Source organism: Staurois parvus, unplaced genomic scaffold (genome assembly GCF_062004578.1).
Source record: "Staurois parvus isolate SC_StPar_1 unplaced genomic scaffold, SC_StPar_1.0 ptg000186l, whole genome shotgun sequence".
Taxonomy (NCBI): domain Eukaryota; kingdom Metazoa; phylum Chordata; class Amphibia; order Anura; family Ranidae; genus Staurois; species Staurois parvus.
In genome coordinates, this window is record NW_028317982.1 from 11031953 (window position 1) to 11057098 (window position 25146).

General features: G+C 39.9%; 1 protein-coding gene across 6 annotated transcripts in view; it reads left to right on the forward strand.

Annotated features, from left to right (window-relative positions):
• The window catches only part of PACRGL (parkin coregulated like), a 35582-nt gene extending 12914 nt beyond the window's left edge, over positions 1–22668 (forward strand). For all 6 annotated transcript variants that reach the window (XM_089677477.1, XM_089677476.1, XM_089677474.1 and 3 more), the window contains 5 exons: positions 2312–2402; positions 10103–10237; positions 17418–17525; positions 20483–20563; positions 22413–22668. In XM_089677477.1, coding sequence (XP_089533603.1) covers positions 2312–2402; positions 10103–10237; positions 17418–17525; positions 20483–20563; positions 22413–22469 — 472 coding nt within the window. In that variant the 3' untranslated portion in view covers positions 22470–22668. The remainder of the gene's footprint in view (positions 1–2311; positions 2403–10102; positions 10238–17417; positions 17526–20482; positions 20564–22412) is intronic.
• Positions 22669–25146: the final 2478 nt, after the last annotated feature.

Consider the following 25146-nt stretch of genomic DNA (forward strand, 5'->3'; position numbering starts at 1 on the left):
CTCTTTAGAATTTTTTTCTGTTTTCATGTTTAAAGCCCACCTCTGACAACTAAAAAATCTTTCAGTGAGACTACAGTCCCATTGTAGGGTTTAATAGCTTGTTTTGTCTAGGGGAGACTAGGGGAGAGGAGAAACCATTTTACTTACCTGATCTTCTGCTTCCCTGGCAGATGGTGCTCCCCCATGATCCAGCAGTGGACTGTCCCACAACGTCCTCACGCCCAGTGCAGAACTATGGACCCTGCTCTGGTCTTGATGATGATAGGAACCTAGACTGCTGGAGCAAGGGGGTGCAGGCACTGCGGGGACTGGTCTAGCTGCAGGGAGGAATGGGTAAGTAAATCTTTTTATTGTTCCCCTAGACAAAAAAAAGCAATTAACTTTTTTGCAGTGTGTTTATTACACACTTTGCAGTCTGAATGGACCCTCACACTGTCTGACAAATTCTCTTCAAAAAAGAGATTCACATTTGAAAACTCTGACTTGTGAGAGTCTCCATGCTGGAGAATATATACCAAATGGATAAATTAGGTGTGGGTGTGCCTGGAGGGAGCCCATTCCTCCTTAAAGTCACAGGGACACACCAGAAGCCCAGTAAAACTCAGTGGCAGCTGAAGGCATCCAATGTGTCTGCTCGCCACATCCAGCAAGCTAAGCAAAAATGGCAACTGCACCAATTTATAACTAACTTTTAGAGTAAGGAGTACATGAAAGGGCTTTGCACAGAGCAAATAAAACAAAATGTTTTTACTAGCACACTTACCAAACATCCTCTTGTGTGGCTGGAGACATTTAAAAGAAACTTTAGCCCTTTCCTATGTATTTACTGCTGTGCCCCTAATAGGGATATTTCTCACTTTCCGTTCCAGTGACAACATGGGAACAGAGGGAAACTAAGGGGGATGCTAACAATGAAAAACTTACCGGATTCTTACTTTTCCCCTTTTACTAAGAACTTCAAAAAGTTTTATCACTGGCTAGTTTTTCTCTGATTCAGTGTTCCTCCATCCTTTTTTTTTAAGCAGCCATGGAAGTAACAGATCTTATGGTGAGGGAGAATTATGCCTATACACAAGGACAACAAATGGTGCACAGTGACATTCCTAATGCCTGCCAAGCACTTAACTAATGTTGGAGATGAGAAGATTCGCTGAGCTGAATGGTTCAATGGCTACAAGTGCTTAGCAAAGCAGAAAAGCAATAGCACCTTATACAGTACATAGTGTCAGGACGTGCCTGTGAGCTGCTAAGACACTTCCTGTGTTAGGGTGTCATCACTCAAGCAAAGGAGACCCCTCTGGACAGAAGCTCGAGAGGGTAGTGTGAAACTAGCAGATTTAGATGGACTTGATTACGAAATAAAGCCAAACTCTGGATAATGCTTTTGAAGCAGTTACAGCAAGTTTTTTCTTTTTCTTTTAGGATAAAGGTTTCGTATAAAACAATAATGACCATTATAGGATTTTTATAATATAAAAAGATAATAATAAGATAAGGTTTTGTCTCAACCCCCTAATTGCCACTTCTGCTGGACAGCTTGGTTTGTTGAAGAAAGTTGAGAAATAATAGACTCACTGACCAGATCACCAGGTGAAAGTAACCAAGAAACAAAGTCTAAATAATGAAACAAAGACAGCCATTATATTTAACACAGTAATGTTTGTATTGGGGTTTAGATACACTTTACCATTATAACGATGGCTCACCTATTATAGGTGTCCTTTTATGAAACAGATCAGCGGCGATCCTGAGGATCATTGCTGATCTCCGATCATTAGTGGATTTAGGAAACAGAGATGATCAGCGGAGAACATGTTCTCCGCTGATCATCTCAGCACACAGAGCTCAGAGCTGGCGAATCGGAGGAACCGCAAACGAAGCAGCGATAATTTACCACTGCTTAGTAAACGGTGTTTGACTGATCTCTTACTGTAATCTCGCGAGCTTATAGTAAAAGCAGCCGTTTTCCAGCGTTGAAAGCGTTTTGTAGATCGCTTCTCTCTTCATTCAGAGGACTGATCTACACCGCTTCATAAGAAGGCATTCAGAGGAGAACTGTCTTCTCCAAGTTTGCCAGAGAACTGAGCAGCGGTCATTTACCGCTGCATGATAAAAGGACACCATAGTCTGATTGTATGATTTACAAAGTTTAGTTATAATTGAAGATATTCTTAATTTTCAAACAATCAGATTGTCAGAAAAATGTATTGAGAAGGTAAATGCTGTATGTGTGCTTCATTTGTGTATGCAGAGTTGGCCAATTATTATGTACAGAATAGCCCTAATAACATGAGTACGTTTCAACTCTAAGGCTGGTCCATGGTTCTGTGAAGCACAAGCTACATTGGGAGTGCCCTCCAGAAATAATACCTTTTGACCCACTGCTCATCAACTTAGCTGAGGTAATCTCTCATTCTTTTAAACTGTATATTTATTATGATGCAATATAAAATAAGCCCAAGCGGGGTCGTTTTCTCAGTGAACTTGTTTGCAAGATCATAAGTTAGGCCCTCCTGTTGCTGCACGCGCCACTACTAAAATTTTGTATGGTTTTCATGGGACTGAATATTGACCATGGCTTGAGGTTGGTTACACACTAGTGTGGCTGCGATTTGGTCCAATTTTCTGGGCAATTATGTAGTGCGACTTGGTTGGGTTTTGATGCATTTTTTATACTACTGCTTTTGACTCATCTGTAAGAAACCGAGGGACCCCACGGTCAAAAAATAATTAATGGGGTCCCCCCAAAAATTTATACCAGAACCTTAGGTCTGGTATGGATTTTAAGGGGGGACCCTACACCAAAATAATTTTTATATTTTCATATTTTTTAAGAAAATGGCATGGGGACTCCCACAAAATCCATACCAGACCCTTATCTGAGCCTGCAGGAAAGGGGGGGGGGAACAAGTGTTTGGCCCCTCCCCTTCTGAACCATATGCCCTCCACATGGTGTGTAGGGGCGGGGGAATATTTTGTTACATGTTGATGAGGACAAGGGCCTTTTTCCCAAAACCCTGGCCTAGTGATTGTGGGGATCTGCAGGCTGGGGGCTTGTCGAAATCTGGACTATAAGGGAGAACCCAGATCCCACAATTCCTCCCATGTGAATGAGAGGAATCCAGTGATGGCCTCAACAGTGGGGGCCAGTGGTAGTGGCTTTGTCAATCAAAAGACCTCATTGAGGCAGACACCTTACATGAGTTGTTGAAAGACCTCACACTGTTAAAAGTTGTGGGTTACATGGCAGATGGCTCAACTGAGTCTATAGCAATGTCGGTCAAGTTTTCTGCTCTGGATAATTAAGCACAGCAGGCCTTTTATTTTAAAAAAATAGTTTGGGAAATTGGAATTGAAGGTAAAACTTTGCAATTTCAATTTTTAAGGAGACTTCTTGTTCGGTTTGGATTTAGAAGCAGTTTTGAATAGAACTGCAGATTTAAAAAAGGCATTCCCAGTGAAGAAAAAGAAGGAGCTTTTGAAAAGATTTTGAACAAATCCATTAGTCTTCAAGGCTTCAGTTGATCTGAGGGATACATAATTTCCTATTCCCATATATTGGAGTTGGCAAAGACATCTTTGCCTAGTGGTCAGGGTGGAGGACAGTATTTTGCACCTTCAATTCAAAGCTCTTTCAGCTTGCTCTCTGCCCCAAGAATATTCACCAAGGTGATGGAGGAAGCCTGAAGTCATCTGAGAATGAAAGGAATTTTGATTGTACAGTATTTGACATACACCATAGATTTGGTGCAGGAAAAGATCTTTGTCCCAATCGAAAAAATGAAAAAACTCCAAATAGCCTTCAGCTTTCCAATCAGTCAGTGAGTTCAGCTATGTCAGCACTGGGCCTGCTCACAGCGTCTATACCAGAAGTTCAGTGAGCTTGTCTGCACTTCAGCAGTTCATATTCCAGAATTGGGATTATCAGCGGTCCCTGGAAAACGCCATCAGACTTTCTGGCCTAGTGAAGAGGGCCCTTAGTGGTGGAGAGATCAGACCAAGTTTAACAAGGATTCACTGTGGTCCTTTCTGCCACCCAAAAGGTTGATGACAGACACAAGTGCCTGGGGTTTTGGAGGCCCATCTGGAAGGTCAAATGGCTCAGGGTTCCTGGTCAAAGCAGGAGGCCAGGAGGACATCCAGTTGAAAAGAATTGGAGAGAAAAGCTATAGAACTAGGTCTTCTCTCTTTTCAACAGTTTCACCGCGTTCACCATATCCAGTTTTTTTCGGACAATGCTTCAGCCATGACCTACTTATCAAAGGATAGGGGCACCAGAAATCGTACCCCGTTAGCCTTGACAGAGAAAATTCTGCATTGGTCAGAACAGAATCTTGCCTCCCTAACAGCAGTCCATTTAAAGGGGAGTTCAAATAAGTTAGCAGACTTCTTAAATAGTAAGTGGGTTGCAGAGTCAGACTGAGTGCTAACCCATGAGGTCTTTCAGATGGTTTCAGATGCCTGTTGATCCCTCCTTATAAATCTATTCGCAAATCAATCAATTGTGAAGGTTCCGGAATTCTTTTCCCTCTGCAGAAGTGATCTTGTGGTGGGAATAGATGCTCCGGCCCATCCTTGGCATTACCAACTTTGCTATGCTTTTCCCCCTTTTTCAGTTGATTCTTCTGGTCCTAAAAAAGGTTTCAGGAAGAAACCACTGCTTTGATTCTGATCCATTCTTATCCATTCTGACCCAAAATACCAGGGCTCTCAACTCTTTTAACTCTGTCGACCATGCCTCCTTTTTGGTGTTCTCAGGAAGGATTTGCTGACACAAGGGCCCATGTTCCATCCAAAAATTAGTCACCTCAGATTTGGTTTCTGAGGAAGAATTACTGAGAAAGAAAAGCTTGTCAGAGAAGCCCATTGGCACTTTACTAACCAGCAGGAAAAAAGTCAAAAGAGCCATTTATTTAAAGACTTGAAAATGCTTCAATTCATGGTTTGAATCTAAACAATTTGCTCCTCGCCATACAGTATCCGTTTTAGAGTTTCTCTAACGGAATGAAGAAAGGATTATCCTTGAAGGCTCAGGTAGCAGCACTGATCTTTTTGCTTTTAAAGTTTTTGGGGTTTTTTTTCCCAAATGGGATTTGTCAATTGATTTGCAAAGATTCACTAAGTATCCTTTTGAGTCAACATTAAAAATGTGGACTTTGAAGATAGTGCTCTTAGCAATTTCTCCAGCTTGCAGAATCAGTAAGCTCCAGGCCCTGTCAATTTGTGAACCCTTTTTTGTTCATATTGCTGGATCAGTTTGTACTCAGGACTGATTCAGAATTTTTCCTGAAAGTATCTTCGTCCTTTCACTGGACATAGGAGATTTTTCTTCTCCCTTCTGTCCTTCACTCTCCTGTGCTGGTGAGGCAGTTTTCCACACCGGTGATGCGAGGAAGCATGTGATCCAGTACTTGTTATAATCTGTAAGATGAAATTGAATGTAAGAATTCTTTTGGGTATTGGTTTTACCACTGGGGTGTATAGTGGAGTCCTGACTTGCATAGCCATGTGGCAGATACTTAATAGGGCCTAATGAGCTTATAACAGATAAAACCAATGAATCGACATCGCTACACATCATGGACCGCTTGTAACATTTGCTGTATTTCAGAGGCCATTTTTAATGCACTCTAAGGTATTTTACATATTCTACACAAGCAATAAAGGTACTTTTAAACAATCCTGGAACAAGCATGCAAATAACAGAAGTCAGATTAAAGTCAAACCAAACTGCTGATCTGCATACTTGTTCCAGGTTAGCAACATATAAAGTACTGAAGCCACTATATCAGTATGGCAGTATGACTGCCAGGATTTTGGTATTTTTAGAACAGGAGATTTAGCAATGGAAGCTTCTATACTTCTTCAGTACAGGTTCCCTTTAATGGGTTTTGTTTGACTAATATAATGTTTATTTTCAGATCATGCCATTAGACTGCTGAATTCTAGAATTAATGTTAATGGTTAAAAAACGTGCCTGTTTTCTTTTTCAGAATAATTTTTCATTGCTATTCATATGACTTCCAATCATTTATATTGGAATCTTTAATTTTCAGCATGTTCCTTAAATTATGTGTAAACGAGAGAGATCAACATTATGTCACACTGAAATTCCTAATAAAATGATTGATTGTCATTTAGCATCAGCGTATATAGTAACATCTGTCATAGATTTTAATTGGAAGAAAGCATCTCTTGGTGTAATTATTTTCAGATGTCTTGGCCACGGCTGAAATTAATCATCGCCCATCACAGTCATTTTATTTATTTGTCACTTGTTACATTTTCTGGCCAGGTTTTGGCTCATGTGTGTCCTTTTTGTCAGTGAAAGGAATTGAATTAAGGCTTATTAGTCCTTTTGTTCCCTGTATAATGTTGTACACTACTTCATGAGACATGACATGTTGGTTTATAAATTAATTTATAGTATAATGTGCCACAAAGCTGCCCAGTAAATATAGACCGAAAGCTGCATATTCTACTTTCAGCCATAGTCCTGAAAACTAAATATGCCCCATGGAAATTGTTGACATTTTCAACAAATCTGAACAGGCAAACATGAGATCTTTATTTAGACAGTGCCTGCAGTTACAGGTGATATGCTTGAATAAGAACACAAGAAAAATTTATTGTTTTCCAACATTTATTCAATAAAAATTACAATGCAATACAATTATGTATGTAATAGTATACTATAGAAAATGTAAGTACACTATTGACATCAGAAGCTGGTATTGACTCCATGTAGCAGAAAGGGCCACTTGCAGGATTTTTTTATATAAAAAAAATCCTTCAGTTGAAAGATGTTTGTGGGTTTGTATGCATCAGCTGCCCATTTTAAAATGTCATTGGGAATCAGATCAGGGCTTTGATTAGGGCAGTCTGTAACTCCCATTCCTTGGTGGATTTGCTATTGTGCTTCTGACCATTCTTATGTTGAAAGACTCCTTTCAGGTTAACCTTCAATGTTTGGACAGGTGGCTTCACATTCTTATTAAGTACACTTTGATATGATGCAGAATGTATAATTCACTCAATGAGTGTGAGTTGTCTGGGACCTAAGGAAGCAAAGCAACCCCAAACCATAACATTTCTACGACCAAGCTTCAAAGTTGTTATGAGGTTCTTCTCCTAAAATACTGTCTGTGGTTTGTGGCACAAATGACTGTTATTAGGGCGAGACAATGCCTATCTTTGATCGATTAGGCACATTGTTTCAGAAGGGCTGGTCTTTGTCTATATGTTCAGTGGCAAACTGAATTTGTGTTCTATTGTGTGTGGGGGTTTTGTTTTTTTTCTTTTTTTACTGCAAAGGCTTTTCTTTACACACCTCTCATGCAGGTGCAAACCTTTTAATTGTAGATGCATGCACTTTGACCCCAAGTGTTACAAGGGTTGCCTGAACAGTCTGATAAATGTTTGGGATTCTTGGAGACTTCTTTTAGCAGCCTGCGCTTGGGTTGAATTTGTTGGGTCAACCATTCCTGGACAAATTAGCAGTCATTTGATATCTTTGCCACTTTTACTTTGTTTTTCTTACAGTGGAATCATTGATTCAGAATCATTTGGCAATCTTTTTAAATCCCTTGGCAAACTCATGGCATCCATAACAGTTTTTCTGAGGGCTTAAAGAGCTCTATTGATCTTTGCTATCGACATGTGTGATGTCATGCATGAGCTGCCCATTTTAAAAAAAGTAAGTACATTTCTATATTTACCATCACTTTTTTAAGCTGGAACTTGCTATTCCAGATTAGGGATCAATGATTAAAACCTAGAGACCCTAGATGAGGGTTTGAGGTCTAGGACCTTGGCATGAGGTCTAGATATAGACTTCATGCTAAGAGACCCTAGATGTCTGTGGTCTAAATAAGACACCTATATACTCCCTAAGTAGGTTTTAATCATTGATCCCTAATATGGAATAGCAAGTTCCAGTTTAAAAAAGTGATGGTAAATCTAGAAATGTTCTTACTTTTTTCCCATTTGATAAATCTGCATTTTTGTTAATTGAGATCATGAAAAGGAGTACACCATTTCAATTTCATTAGTTCAATTATATCTCCTCCATCTGTGGGCATTATTTGAAACCAGATCTTATGATTGCCTGTCCAAATAGTTATTCACATGACTGGCTGCCACCCTGGTCACACCCTCTGCAAGTTTCACCCCGCCCATAGGGGGCTTGGTCACAGAGCCTCTGTGACCAAGGCCCCTATGGGCGGGGTGAAGCACATTAGAGGACATATCCAGAGTGGCAGCTGAGGCCACTCACTACACGCTGTTCCTCTCTGACTCCTGGGGATCGGTCTGAGCGGCGTCCATCTTCATACATAGTTGTAGCTCCCTCACATTAAAAAAGAAATTCCACGCTCAGCATAAAAACACTTTCCTGTTTAATGTCTATTTTTTGAAAAGTCTTAGCATTTGTGCCAAATATCAGGAACGGCAAGGTTTTTGACCGTTCTGTTGGTTATGATTCAGGGACGCAGCCCCTTTCAACTTGTTAACAGTGTGATGTTGGCTTCTGATTATTACTTTACAAACCTTCCTGATATCAAGCTACTGTAACTTTTAGTGGTTTTGTTGTCCTTGACATGAGGCAATGCCTATGAGTGGATGCTATTTACGTGCAAAGGCAGCTATTTCATTCAGGGCATTTTTTTTTTTACAAAGTAATAAATGTTGTTTTGATACAGGCAAAATAAATATTGAAAAGGTGTGGTAATATGTTAGTATGCTTAATCCTCCATAGTTCTAATTGTACCTTTTGCTAATTTAATATCTATTCCTGTTCCCTGTGTAGACCCTTGGATTTCAGTCTTAGAATTTACACATATGGCACTAAGTCCAACCCCACCCAAACATTAAGCCTGGCCTCCTGACATTCAGCTATCAAATTCTTAAGTTTGAGTTGGCCACTGAGGCTCCGACATTTGACAGCTGATTGGAAGTGGTGGGACATGGCACCAGTAAGGAGTTGGGCATAATACTTAGAGGTTGAGGCTCTTTATAAGGATAGGCACAGGAATTGGTTTGAAGACTAGCAACTAGCACCAGTATTTGTAGATTCATTTTTTTTTCTTTTTTTTTTTTGTTTAGATTGTGTTTCTGTGTTCTTTTTATTTAAATATTAGTAATTGATTGAAAAGCTTCATAGATTGTCATTTCTACTCAAATCTTAAATCAATTAAATTATAAATAAATCAAATTTAAAAAAAATTGTTGTAGTCTACAAAACCTAATCCAAAATGTAAATAAACCTGCACTTTTCTGTAAAGGCATTTTTTTTATTTTTTTTTAATTTTGGATAGAGTAAAGATGGATTAGAACCTCTGTATTTATTGCTATCTGTGCCACCATTAGGGAGATTCACCCCCTCTATTTGTCCTGTTTACTATTATCATTGAAAGTAAAAGTAAAGAAAATCCCAAATTTTGGGTCCCCAGAAAAGTAATGGAGGGGAAATCTTCCAATGGGGAAACTAGTTCTGTTGACCTCGGGGTACCAAAGGGATTCCATTAATTTTCATGGATTTCTTCTCACCTACTGTTTGGCTATGGGGCAGGAAGTGAAGGGAAATCTCTGAAATGGAACACAGATGGTTATAAAAAGATCTGACAGAGGTCATAACTTTCCTTACTCTATCCAAAATGAAAAAATAAAGTTTTGCCTATAGTTCTACTTTAAATCGAGTGTTGTGCTGCGCATCTTTATGGTTGACATTTTAGCATTACCTCCACAGCCTAACCCTGGCTGCTGTGATACTATGCACTTACTGGTTCCAGAGGTGAGGGTTCAAAAATGCCCTAAAACCTGCATACATTTAAAAAAAAAAATCCTTCTTATTTGGTAAAAAATAGCCAGCCCTCTGTAAACCTTTTAGAATGATGGACTCGTTTAGTTTCCAGGATCAACACTTAAATAAAAGCCTAACGAATAAATAACATTGTGTATACACATTCTTGTGGAGGTTTTCAGTTGGTGGCCCTCTTCTTATTTCAAAATCATTGCGCTTTAGAAATGTATTTGCTGTGTTCATGAGAATCATATTTACTGTAGTAAGTACATTTTCCACCTCTTTCTCTTTCTTGTGTGACAGGGTCTTCGAGAGACCAGACACCCTTATACATTCGTTTCACAAGAGGGATTTAAGGAGTTATTGATGGTTCCCAAGGCTGCAGAAAAAGCCTTGCCCTTATTACCCAAGCTGGCCGCTGCTTTGAAGACCGCCCTTGTATGTATTCTTTTTATTGAACATCAGTTATAAAGACTAATTTCTTTTCTGTGATGGAAAAATGTGCGCTGAATTATGGAAGAAAATCAGACCTAAATCTGTTTTCAAGGTAATATTTCTTGGGTTTACAGGTGGCGATAAAATTATAGCAGAGGTTCTAACTCTTCCCCACTCTGTCCTAAACTAGAAAGTTCTATTGTTTGTACAATGAATAGTGTGCAAATCCTGCATGCTATCACTCAGAGAACTGAGCCCTATTTTTACTGTTCCGCTCAGGCACAGCAATAAAGAATTGTTTCACAACCGCTCAACACTGAGTATACCGATAGAAAATTTAAACAAGTGAATGTTATAATGGGAAAGGATAGGATTAGATCAGAATGAACTGGAACGTGTAAGAATTGCGCATCTGGTATGCATCTGGACTGCGTTTCTATAGTGTGAACCGGCCCTTAAGCTGTTTCAGTCTGTGCGATCCGCGACTATACTCTCTACTATTGGCACATGCCTCCCCTGGTCAACCACACTATATCATGGAATGGGAAATAAAGCTGACCTCTACTCTTTCATAGAAAGGAAAAAGGCTTTGGCTATTTCTAACACGTAAGATGTCTATAGCTAGCTAAATTCAGGAACAGAATTTCAAACTTTTGGCTAAGTGGTACCGCCATCCTGCTAGACTCCTTGCTATCTTTCGCCAAATTTCAGATTCCTGTTGGAGGTGCTACCATGGCTATGACCATATGACACTCGCCTCAAATTGTTCTCCTGTCCATTCTCTCAGGTCCTATAACTGCTGCTAAATGTTTGTCACCGTTTTCCTTTTTTGGCCGCTGGGTCAGTCATACTCAAACATTGGAAATCACATATCCCTCCCTCCATTTGTGAGTGGGCAGAAGAATTGCAGTTCCATGATGAGAATGAAAGAACTGACTGTTATTTATATTGTCGATATCCTAAATTCCTGGAAATCTGAGGTCCTTGGATACATTTCTGTACAACTTCAAGATTTCAGGAAATTTTAGCCACAAAAAATGACCTAAACTCATTTATTTCTCTTGGAGTTCCATACCGCAGCTGAGATAGAATGCCCTCTTTACTTTCTATCGATTGACTGCAGTACAACCAGCCTATTGGTTTTTTTTTACATGTGATTACTGCTGGCAGCTATAGCTGCCTGTTGTAGTTATTGTGTTCTGTGGGCAGGGAAGGCTCAGAAACACAATAGCATTGCAAGAAGGATTCTCCCGTCAAGACTGACTGTGTTGATGGGGGAATCCAGTGATTTTCTTTCCTGAAACCCATAGTTGCATGAAAGAAAATTGCATCATCTATGGCTTACTTTAATTTTTTTCACCCTCCTCTCTTATCTCTTTTTCTTTTACTTCTTGACACTCTCTCCATCTTTTGTACACATTCCTTAGTCTTTGTTGGATGACACACATACTAGTTGATTACAAATTTTTTACTTTATTATTACTAGGGATGCACCGATACCTTTTTTGATCAGCGAGTACTGATACTTTTGGTCAAGGTGTCACCAATACTTTCCGATACGATTTGCATCAATACAAGGAGCGGTGCAGAAAACCTCCCTGCACCACACCCATGCTGTCACAGAAGGAAAAGCTGGGGATTTTAAATCCCCATGGTTTTCTCTCCTCTCAGTGCAGGGATGACAGTACAAGCTCGATGGCTTTTGTGACTGGTCAGCACTGTCACGGTGCTGACCAACCAGAAACTGTCTAGCCTGTACTGTCAATCCTGCAAGGAAAGGTGAAAAAGCTGCTTCACAGGTCTGTGGATTAGAAAATCTCTCCTCTCCTTGCAGGGATGACAGTATGGGATCAATGCAGGGAGGTTTCCCGCACCGCACATGCGTGAGCTATGACAAGCCTGGGTTCACACAGGAGCGGTGAGGAAATGGCATTCCTGTTCAAAATGCATTCTATTCTTTGCGGAGCAATTTGTGTACATACATTTTATATTGATGCAAATCGCACCGCACAGTATCGGTTTCAGGTATTGGGAGCATTTTAACGAGTGCTTGTGTAAATGCTCTGTATCGGCACCAATACAAGTAAGGGTGCATCCCTAATTATCACCTAAATACATAAAAACTGTGAACAAATTTATGCCTAGTCATTACCATGCTGAATGTCCAAAATGTCAATGTCCAAACAAATGTCATATTACATTATTGTGTTATATTCTTTTGGGTCACACTGTAGTTTCCTTCTTCTGCTGTATTATAGACACGCATCTATATTCTTTGTGTCTATATCAAAGAATATACTCTATACAAAACTTATTAATAAAAACATAATCTTAAAACAAAGAATATGCTGATAATGCAAATAGGCCACAATTATTTACGTCCTTGCAGGTTTTTTTGTCGAGCAAATAAAACTACAAATGGGTGGTTTTGTGCTTTTTGATGGTGCATGGTGTAAGCTGAAATCCTGCTTGTAAATGAAACAAAAATAGCAAGACAAAAATGGGTAAACTTGACTGGATTCATGTGATCAGATTTGCTTTACCAAAGATTGTTGTGCCGCTACATTGAATGTTTGAGCACCAGCTTTGACAGCATATGTTCTCTAAGGGTCTTGTGAAGTTCAGACCTGTGAACAGATACCCATTCAGTTCCATAAATATCTGTGGTGCTGATTCATAAAACTACAATAACACTTATATCTGTATTCCCCTGGCAGCTCCCCCTCTTCCCAATAAATGCCATTTTTAAACTTTCCCATTCTTACAATTGTAGAAATCCTCGTCTTTGCCCCTGTGTTATTTTAGGGGTTGCCATTGTCTTCTTTCTGTTAGAGGCAGGATCCCAGGGGGTGCTCAGCATTATTTCCTCTAGGTGCCGGGCATCCTGTTAGATTTTAATGCTAGCTGTGATTTACAGTATGTATTAGGATTGTTAGCAGTGATAAAGTGTGGTAGATATGCAGTCTTATGCAGCTGCTGAGGTTGACAATGTTCCAGTGAATTCACTGCAGTCCTTGTAGTGTTGTCCTGCTTCTGGATGAAAGGGGACCTCAGTGGCAGTTTTACATAGTTACATAGTTAGTCTGGCTGAAAAAAGACAAAAGTCCATCCAGTTCAACCAATAAAAAAAAAGTTATCCTATACCCACAGTTAATCCAGAGGAAGGCAAAAAAAACCCAGCAAAGCATGATCCAATTTGCTCCTGCTGGGAAAATAATTCCTTGATCCCCCGAGAGGCAATCGTATATTCCCTGGATCAACTTTACCTATAAATGTTAGTAACCAGTTATTTTCTGTGTATCCAAGAAAGAATCCAGGCCTTTTTTAAAGCAATCCACTGAGCTGGCCAGAACCAACTCTTGACGGAGTCTATTCCACATTTTCACAGCTCTCACTTTGAAGAAACCTTTCCGTGTTTAGAGATTACATTTCTTTCCCTCCAGACGTAAAGAGCGCCCCCTTGTCCTCTGTGATGACCTCAGGGTGAATAGCTCTACACCGAGTTCACTATATGAACCACTGATGTATTTATACATGTTGATCATATCCCCCCTTAATCTCCTCTTCTCAAGAGAGAATAAATTCAGTTCCTCTAATCTTTCCTCATAGCTGATCTCCTCCATGCCTCGTATCAGTTTGGTTGCCCTTCTCTGCACTTTCTCCAGTTCCCCAATGTTCTGTTTGTGAATTGGTGCCCAAAACTGAACTGCATATTCCAGATGAGGTGTTACTAATGATTTGTACCGGGGTAATATGATATCTCTCTCTGGAGTCTATACCTCTTTTAATACAAGAGAGGATTTTGCTCGCTTTAGAAACTGCAGCTTGGCATTGCATGTCATTATTAAGCTTGTGATCTACCAGAACTCGCAGATCCTTCTCCACCATTGATTCCCCCAATTGTGCACCCCCTAGTTTTATCATCTTTTAGGCCCCTTTCACGCTTGTGCAATTTGTCATGTGACTATGGACACAAAGTCGCAGGACAAGTCACAACCTATTGTTTTCAATGGCATCTGTTCGGGTCTATGTGACTTAAAGTTGTAGCAACTTTAAAAAGGTTCCTGCACTTCTTTGATATGGCTTGAGTGCCAGAAAGTGTAAAGTTGCATCAAGGTCGCACTGGAAATCGTGTGACTTTGTAGTTGCACAAGTATGAATGAAGTCATAATAATGTTATTTTGCATTACAATAAATATGTTTATCTTACTAAATGCATTATTGTGAAATGCATTTTTTTTTATTTTATGTATAGTTTTTCATTAAAGTGCATTTAAATAAGTTGCTGTGGTAACTGATTTTAAGTGGAACTATCACATAGCATACCTGTACATAATGGCTGCCTCCCTCTGAGTTTGCCTTCCTCCTCCATAGCTCCACCTCTTCTTCTACCTCGTAGCATTTTTCAACCACTAGCTGCCCAGGCCAATTCTGATATGTCTTTCATACATGTAAAAGTCAGCATTTTTTTGTTAAAAAATTACTTAGAACCCTCAAACATAAAGCACAGAAAGCACAGGCCCTTGAGAATAAAATAGTAGATGTTGCATTTTTTATGTCACAATATTTGCTCAGCTGTTTATCAAAAGCAATTTTTTAAGGAAAAATACACTTTAATGAATAATATAATACCTTTTTTTTTTGTAAAATAGAAAAGATGATATTACGCCGAGTAAATGGATATCTAACATGTCACGTTTTCAAATTGAGCATGCCTGTTGAATAGGGACAAACTATAGTACGTTAAATTATCCATAGACGACACTTTAAAAGCCTTTACAGCTTACTAGTAAAAAGTTGAAGGTGAGCCTTGGCACTAGAATTTTTGCTCTCATTTTGACATTCACAAAATACATCATGTGTGGTGCAATCACCGTTTACATATGCACGTGAGACCTACTTGTGCATTCACATTTGCATGTGAGCACGGGGGAAGAGAGTGCTTTTGATTTTTGTTTTTTTATTATTCTTTATTTTATTTACTTTTTTTTTTCCTGTCACTATGTCTTTTATATTTTTTTTGGGGGGTCAACTTTATTACTTGTGATAGCATGATGACAGGTACTCTATTCAGTAAGAGATTTGGGGTCTATTAGACCCCAGATCTCTCCTCTGCACTCCAAAGCAGCAAATCGAGATCGGTTTGATCAACTACTTTACTAGACGGTAACCACAGGTAAACAAACGATCGGAAATCAGAATATTTCTAAAATGTGTGTGGAGAGTGGGTATGGAAACATTTTCACCATGTGAGGTACCATCCCTAAGAGTGAAGTATACAACAATGTGGCTATATGAATTGGGACTTTGGATGTACCTCTGGAGGTGTAAAACCAAGAAGATAAAATCAATATATAAAACACATTTTTTTATTATCCCAAAGAAGTAAAACAGTATTTAATCTTAAAAACGTATGAGTATCATACGTTTTCCATATAGCCGTATATATATTTCTGAGATCCTGTCTATGTGTGGCCAATGCATTTCGCGGCACACCCGCTTCCTCAGGGTCCTGGATCTCACTATACAATACCTACAATAAACTGTATACCATTATTAAAACCATATAATAGTCACAAGAATACCAAAAATCAAAGATCAACATTTATATAACATAGGATTACTATAATTGTTCTCCAAATAATACCAACCTACCCGAATTGCAAAGCAGAGTCAGGGAGAACCAAAGGAGAGAAAAAAAAATATTATTCTTCTCCAAATTCCCATGTATTTATTCCCCTTAATATATTAAATTCACGGGAGTTCCATCTCCAAATAATTCCTTATCAGCTCAGGGGCAAATTTTGTGCTAAACAATTTGATGAGATACTCAACATATGCAGCAGCATGTTGGGCGACCCCGCCCGCCAGGTCTGTGGGGAGGGATCTAATAATGAGGCACCATACTTTTTATCACCGGAAATGATAGACTCCTGCATAGCACAATAAAGGACAAATACATTCATTGTCATTTATATCCTAACTGACTTTACAGTTGTAAAACTGTTTAGCTATTATAAGAATATTACCAAAGATCCAAAACCATCCAATTTCACACAAAAGAAAGCCTAAGTAGATGACTGCTAGCTCTACAACCACATCAGATCGTCAAATCTGAAGCCTGGCCAACGATCACCTAAATGTGCCAAAGGGTGTTTGCATATGTCAATCTAAAAATAAGGAGAAAAGGACTCAGCCATAAATCTAAAAATAATCCAAAACTAACAAGGCTATCATGAATTTTTCCAAGGCAGACACCTTATTGCACTATTTGTGAACAACTATAGTAATCCTATGTTATATGAATGATGATCTTTGATTTTTGGTATTCTTGTGACTATTATATGCTTTTAATAATGGTATACACTTTATTGCAGTAGCAAGATCCAGGGCCCTAAGGAAGCGGGTGTCCCGTGAAGTGCGTTAGCCATACATAGACAGGATCTCAGAAATATCTATATGGCTATACAGAAAAAGACAAGATACTCATACTTTTTTTAGATTAAATACTGTTTTACTTCTTAGTGATAATAAAAAATGTGTTTTATATATTGATTTTGTCTTCTTGGTTTTACACCTCCTGATGTACATCCAAAGTCCTGATTCATACAGCCACATTGCTGTAAACTGAAATCAGAAGTGACAAAATCTGTGTTGTTTCCAGCTTCATACACCATAGAAAAGAACAGGGAATGGATGTTCTTCCTTCTTTATGGTCCCTGGTGGGACAGGAGTGCCCTTAAATGGCAGTGCTTGGTGGCATAAGGGAGGGGAAACCTTTCACTCCTTTTAAAAGTGATTGGGGTGGCTGTGTAGGCTCATGGATCACTTTTACAAAAAAAAAAAAAAGAGCATCACTGGCTGAAAAATGTGACACCAGAATCGTGGCTGCAGCTGTCTATTTACACCTTAAGGATAGGAAGTGGTTGAAGTCATCCTTTAAAGGCCACTTTAGCATTCCTAAGTTACCCTTGCAGTACTGTAAGTACTGTTGCAGCTTCATGAATTAGAACCTGTGGCACAGGACTGTTCAAGGACAGCTTTAGCAGTCTCTCTTTTCACACTTTTTTGAGAGCACTTTAACTTGTGATTACATTCTGCTAAAAAGCTATAAAATGTTATATGCTATCATGGATTTAATATTTCTTTAATATTTAAACTAATGATATGTCTTGATTCTCAGGTACATTCAGACGGTGCCGTGTTTGAACGAGGTTTGAATGGCTTGGTACAGCTTAGTGCTGTTGTTGGACCAGCATTAAACATTCATCTAAAGAATCTGCTCACCAGTGTAAGCTCTGAAAATTACATTTTAAAGAGGCCCTATTGCCAGACCATTCTTTGCAATGCAAATTTACCCATAAGATGATATGTGCATTTATTGTATTTAAAGGATAAGTTCTCCTTTTAGATAAAAATAATAAATGCACATTTTTTTTACAGGTATAAAAACGTGCGTTTATTATTTTTGTCTACAGGAGCTTGGAAAGCATTGCACCAGTGATCAGTAGATAGTAGATCCTAAGGGATGTGTGAGTGAGCAGACATTGACAGGAAGCTTCAGTGAACTACCACGGTGCTCCACAGCTCTGTGGTAGTTCATCGAAAGCTACGCTCCGGCAGCCGCTAAGACTGTCAGGACTTGTATTTCATTCATTCACGGAAGTCTGTGAATGAATGATGCAGCTGTGTGGGTGGAGCCCCACACAGCTGCACTGGTTTTAAATTTGACAGATAGTACAGGGAGAAGTCTCTCAGTACTGTCGGAGGGGGGGGGTGGCAGGCAGTGGCTGTGGCTATGGGAGCATGTTACTTTCCACCCTAAAAATGGGTGGAGCATGTAACATGTTCCCAAAGGTGAACTTATTCTTTTATGTATGTTATCTAGCTGTAAAAGCCTCCCGTTTGCACACTCAAAAGTCCTGAGACTGCTGCTGTGCACTGCCATCATGGATATGATCTTAGCAGACTCAGAGCTGTCAATTAAGTGACACTTTATAGTATTCCCCTTTGCTCCTCCCCCAACTGCTAAATAAAAGGTTATGTGGAGGAGCTGGGCCAGCACAGACAATAAGACACCCCCAGAAAAGGAAAGAGCTGTAATGTACAAGGAGAGTGGGAATGTGAATTTGATGTGCATAGAAATCTTTCATCTGGTGGAATAGAAACCTAGATGCAAGACCAATTTTTATACATTTTCCTCTATTCCGACCTTATTAAAGTGGTAGTAAACACGGCTTGGTGACTTGTACCTACAGGTTATAATAAAGCTTACCTTTAAGTACAAGAAATATCTCCTAAACGTGCAATGTTTCTGTTTACGTCTGTGGCACATGCGCACTGCACTCTGAATAGACAGTATATTCAGTATGCTGTCCATCCAGAGCGCTGTGCTGCGATCGTGGCTCCTGTGTGCATGTGCAGGAGTGATATCATTGAGTCTCGGCCATTCAAACAGCCAGAACCTATGAACCCGGATGGAAGCCCTATCAGCGGTAAGTCTTTCATAATGTGCTAGTAAGTGGTGCATACTAGCACATTGTGCCATTGACTTGCATGGGGAAGTTTATTTATTTTTTACTTACAGCCTTTTTTTTTTACATTAACCACTTCAATACAGGGCACTTTCATCCCCTTCCTGCCGAGGCCAATTTTCAGCTTTTAGCCCTGTCTTACTTTGAATGACAATTGTGCACACTGTACCTATATGAATTTTTTATAATTTTTTTTCACACAAATAGAGCTTTCTCAAAGCAGGGAGATGAGATAAAATAGTCAAATGTCTTAGTAACAGCAGCACATTTCACACACGTTACACTTGTTAGGCACACAGTTAACCATTTGATTGCCTCTAGATGTCATTAGTACAGTGAGAGGGTATTTTATTATTATACAGGATTTTATTAGCACTGATCACTGTGTTAGTGTCACTGGATATGTCAGTGTCAGTTAGCCAGTTCCCACAAAGTTTCAGTGTGAGATTGCCCGCCGTACTATTACAGTGTCGCGATAGGTCGCTGGTCACCACCATTACTAGTATAAAATAAATAAATTCCTGTATATATACCATTGTCTGTGGATGCTATAACTTTTGTAAAATAAATTTTGTTGTAAATTTATGAAGAAATTAGATTTGATTTTTTAAACATTTTTTTTATTGGATATGTTTTATAACAGAAATAAAAAAATATATAAAAATATACTTTTTTTTCCCTCAAAACTTAAAACTTTTTTCCATTTATATACCGTATTTTTCGCCGTATAAGACGCACTTTTTCTTCCCCAAAACTGGGGGGGAAATGTCAGTGCGTCTTATGGAGCGAATATGGAGCGGCCGGTCCGGTATTTCCACCGCGGCCGTGTCAGAATACCGGGACCTTACCTGTTCCTCTATCCAGCGGCGTGCTGTCTTCCCGACTTCTGTAGTGTGGGCACTGGGCATGACAGCCGGGTGCCAAGTGCGCATGCGCAAGAAGCGGTGCTTTTTGTGAATGGTAAGGCGGTACCTGGGACACATGACAGATCCCAGAAGCCGCCGGACCAATCACAAAGCGCAAGTGCTTCTCGCTCATGCGCACTGGGCACCCGGCTGTCATGCCGAGCGCCATTACAGAAGCCGGGAAGACAGCGCGCGGCTGGATCGAGGAACAGGTAAGATCAAACAAAAACTCTGCGGAAGTAAGAGCGGGTACCTGTCAAATTCAGGTACCCGCTCCCCACCTCCCCAAAGGTCAGCAGTCATCTGTACTGTCCGCAGTCTCTGGTCATCCCTGTGCTGTCCGCAGTCTCTGGTCATCCCTGTACTGTCCGCAGTCTCTGCTCATCTCCTGTACTGTCCGCAGTCTCTGGTCATCTCCTGTACTGTGTCTGCAGTCCATTAGTTCAGAATTTTTTTTTTACCTGTTTTCTGCCTCTAAAACCTAGGTGTGTCTTATGGTCAGGTGCGTCTTATACGGCGAAAAATACGGTAATAAAAAATAGAAAACTGAGTGGCGAAAAATACGGTAATAAAAAATAGAAAACTGAGCGGTGGTAAAATATACCCAAAAGAAAGCTCTATTTGTGTGAAAAAAAGATATAAATTTAATTTGGGTACAGCGTTGCATGACCGCACAATCACCAATTAAAGCAGTGCATTGCTGAATAGCAAAAAATGGCCTGGTCATGAAGGGGATACAACCTTCCAAAGCTAAAGTGGTTAATGAAAAAAAAGATGCGTGTTTCATGTTTGTTTTTTTCTTTTGTCAGCTCTCCAAAAGGCTAATGGACAAAAAATATAAAGATTCAGTCACGACTTCCTTACAGAAATTGGAGCATTATGGCGGGAAGGTAATTTCTGATAATTCATTATAAACATGAAGATGTGCATTAAACAAAAAAGATTATTATGAGCTGAATTAACAGCCTTGAAATTACAAAAACCTTTTATTGCTCTGCAGTGAAGCACTAAGCAGTGAGTTATCTGCAGATGTATTACATTGGATGGGTGCATTAATCAATAGGGCACATGCTGGCACTCACATTATTATTTTGAGTCAAAGAATCTCAACTTTATGGCCCTGAATAAAAGAGAGACTCCCTCATGTCACTGAACAACTAGGCACCCTAGTTCATGTCTGTGTCTTCCATTAGCATTGTGAATGTTTCACATCATTAGAGAATGTTTTGTTGTGAAGACATTCTGTAAGATGAGAGAATCAGCAATTCTGCTAAGCAGCAGCACAGCCTGTGTAAGATCATTTAAGCAGAATTTCTGTCTAACAGTAACTATGTTTAAAAATGTCACCCTCCCCCCCCCTGCTATCTATGGTGCCTAACCTTTGTAAAATATTTGTATATACTCAGGGCTTGTTTCAGTGGGAATGCGGGGGAACACACCTACAGCACTGCATGTATTTAATGGCAAGGGGTGCTGGGGTGTGCTTGGGGGTCCATTGATGTTAGCTGCTTGGGATCTATTGTCACGAGAAGGGGGGCTGGATCTATTGTTGTAGGATGGATCTATTGTTGCTGGGAGTGATCTACTATTGAGGGTGGGGTCTATTGTTGTTGGTCTATTAATGCTGGCTGCTGAAGGGGTATTTTGTTTCTGGGGAGTCTATTGTTCCTGGGGAGGGATCGATTGTTGCTAAGGGGATCGATTGTTGCTAAGGAGTATATTGTTGCTGGCTGCAGGGGATCTATTTTTTTTGCTTTTCTTGTGATCAGTAACAAATTCCATACAAACGATTCCACAAAATGATACTTGGTTCTGTGTTCTCTAAAAGGGGCAGTACTGGGAGGTGCATAGGGGGTGGAACCAAGGGATGATGCTCAGAGGTGGATAGGGGGCAGAGACAAGGAGTGATTCAGAATGGAGGGGGGGGGGGTACCTGCACCTATTCTCAGAAGAAAAAGCCCTGTATATACTAACCGTTTTTTAAGCCTGCTCTGGTCCAGTCATGTGATCCCCTGTTAGTCAGCGGTGGCTGCAGGGGAGGGGAGGAAGCATTTGACAAGAGCTGGAACTTCCATTACCCATAGACTCCCATGGCCCAACCGTTATGTGTATGGTGTTAGTTAACCTTTTCATTTTTTCGGGACAAAGTGATATAACCCTATAAATGCAGATGATTTTTGTTATTCTGTTTATGTGCTGTAAATGTTTATTACTTCATACAAAAAGCTACATTTATTACTTAAAGTATAACTAAAGGAAAACTTTTTTTTTTTTTTTTTTTAAGTTTTGGACAGAGCGGAGAGGGAGAGGGATTAGACTACCTGTCAGTGTTTATAACTGTCTGTGCCCCTGTAAAGGAGATTAATCCTCTCTATCTATCCTGTTTACCATTATCATTGAAAGTGAAAGTAAAAGAAAATCCCAAATTTGGGGTTTTCTCCAGAAAAGTAATAGAGGGGAAATCTTCCAATAGGGACACTAGTTGTGGTGACCTGGGGGTCCCCAAGGAATTCCCTTATTTTGCAGGGATTTCCTCTCTCTTCCTGTTTGGCTATGGGACAGGAAATGAATGGAAATCTCTGCAATGGGACACAGATGACGGAAAAAAAAATCTGACAGGGGTTTTTATCCTCACTTGCTCTGTCGAAAATGGGAAGTACAATTTTTGCCTATTTTAATTTTGTTTCTTGTTTGGCAACTGAATTTGATTTGGTGGAATTCTTTTTTTTTTTTTTATAGGAGAGCCTGACGATTATTAAATCAAAAATACCAACCTACTGCTCCATATACAGCTGAACGTGATGGAAACGTTTTGTGGGTGTGGACTTTACATTGTGAGAAATGAAAGAATACACACAATTTCTGTGGCCTTTCCTATGGAGATATAACACATGGATGCCAAAACCTATCCGATGGAGGCTAAGCCCTCTGTGTGCAATAATTGTTTTCTGTATTGACTTGTGTGTGTGTGTGCAAATATATACCATAAAAAAGATCTGGGAAAGTGCTTTCTTCTGTGTGATCTGCAATGCCAAGTGCCCTTAAAGTTGGTTGGGATTAGTATTTGACTATGTACAGTATCACTTAATAGGTTCATCTCTATTATGTAGGTGCTGCATATAGTAACCAGTCAGATTCAGAGTTTCAATTTCCACCTCTTTGAACGTTGTGACGCAGATAGTTGGCCCTCATACCTTTTGACCTACCTACCGACTTACCTATGTGTTTGGCTGCATAGTGTATAAAGTTCATCTGTTTTACTCAGAGCTTTGTAATTTGTGTGAAGAGTGAACTCCCAGATGCATGTACTTCCACTGTAAGCACATCTCATTGGCCTTGGAGTACAATTTACTACAGTAGCTTTTGGAGTGCGATACCTAGGACAGTGGAGGAAAAATGTATTTCTGATTTTCTACAGAGTGGTAAGTGTGATATTAAAGCTGAAATCCAAGCTAAACAAATATTATCTAAAGACAAGAGCCAAGTGTCCCCTTTCTTAGAGCATAAGTGCAATTTAAACGGAAAGGGGTTGATTTACTAAAACTGGAGCATGCAAAATCTGGTGCAGCTCTACATAGAAACCAATCAGCTTCCAGGTTTTATTGTCAAAGCTTAATCGGACAAGCTCAGGCTAGAAGCTGATTGGCTACCATGCACAGCTGCACCATTTTTTGCAATCTCCAGTTTTAGTAAATGCACCTCAAAGTGTCCTTATCCCATTTACCTCATTGCACTGATCTAAAGTAACCCACCCTCCTCCCCCTTGATCTTATAGCCGCTGGTGTTTGTGCAGGCATGGCCAGGATGTAAAGAAACACCAGGGGCCATCATATCTAGGGGGAGGAGCGTGGGTTACTTTAGGTTAGTGTAATTGGGCAAATATCTGATGGACCTTGGTGTTTGTTTACATCCTGGCAATGCCTGCGCATTATAGCCCCATAGATTTATATTGGGATGACTTCTGCTGTTTCCCTTCATCTCCGGTCTAGAAACATAGCCCCATAAATGCCTGTAGGGTTGTAAAGCATGGGAGAGGCCAGGATAGCAAAACTTGTAGTGCTGAAAAACACTGATTGTTGGTGACATACAGCCCAAATCAGCCATGTGAATGAGTCATAAAAAAGATTGGTCACTGCTGCTCTCTATCCCTCTGTATGATGACTGTATCTTGTATGCACCCCCTGTAGTTTGCTCCAGGTGACCTTTAGTGGGAGAACCTGATGGATCTCATCCTACAGCTCTGCTCACTGCACAGGCTATGTCCTTCATAGTTATTAGAAGCCCCCTACTTTTAGAAGGCAATATTGGGGCTTACAAAGGCATTTGCTGTATACAAAGAGGACTGATATCCTTTTCGGCTATGAAGAAATATATTGTATTAAATGAAAGTTATTGTGCCCAGAGTTAGCTTTCAGCACTTTCAAATTTTCCTCCATCAGTAGTACACTGTCTTATGCTGTGTATACACATAGATTATTTTAATTCAGCAATGGGCTAAACAAAAATGATCTAACAGATCTCCCCATCCACACTATAAAACACAAATGGAGGAATCTCCTACTGCAGCTATTATATTCTGACAGCCAGAGCCACCACCTGTCAGAATACCCGAATAGTGGCTGCATCTGATTGGATGTAGCCGTTGTTCAGTCAACAATTTGCTGCCTGACTCACTTCATTTTTCAATTAAAGGATGTCAGGGGGAGGTGGCCGAGTGGGCCACCTATGTGGTGCTTCTGAGCAACTGACTGAAGTATGTCTAGTGTGTACGCAGATTTAGCTTCCAGCTCAGCCACAAGCTATGACTGGGAGTTTCTGGCCAATGTGGAAGTTTTGTGTGAGCTCTTTTTACTGCTTGGGAATTCAGTGAACAGAGCTCACAGAGATCACCAGAGATGTAGGACCGTTATGAACCATGCAGAAGGTCACTTTCCTGTACCTACATAGAGGAATTGAATGTAGCTGTCAAGAAACGAAATAAAAGTTGGTTCTTTAGCACCGGACAAAGCCCTCCACGTGTTTGTGCAGACGGTCAGGATAGCTTATAGACCCCTTTACATTTTATACATAATTTTCATATGGGGTTCTCCTAGCAGATGAGAAATGAAGTTAAATCTTGCTAACGCTTGTTGTAACTATTGCAAGTAAACCTGGCTTGTGGATTGATCCGTCATTACATCATTTCCGTTATGTACATTACATAAAGAGACCACGTTCCAAAACACACAGCACGAAGTCTACAATCCAGCATAGAACATGGGGAAAATGCCAGTCATAACTTACTTGGGGTCAAGTTCACAAACAATTCAGCATTCTTTCTGTTCTGTTCCAGTACACTAGACATGAGTTCCTGTCAGTAAATCTACTGCAGATGGTGATAAATCAGAAGTATAATTTGCACCCTGTCAGTCAGGATTAAGGAATGGACATGAGAAGGCAAATCACATGATTGGACAGTCCTGGGAGGAAAAAC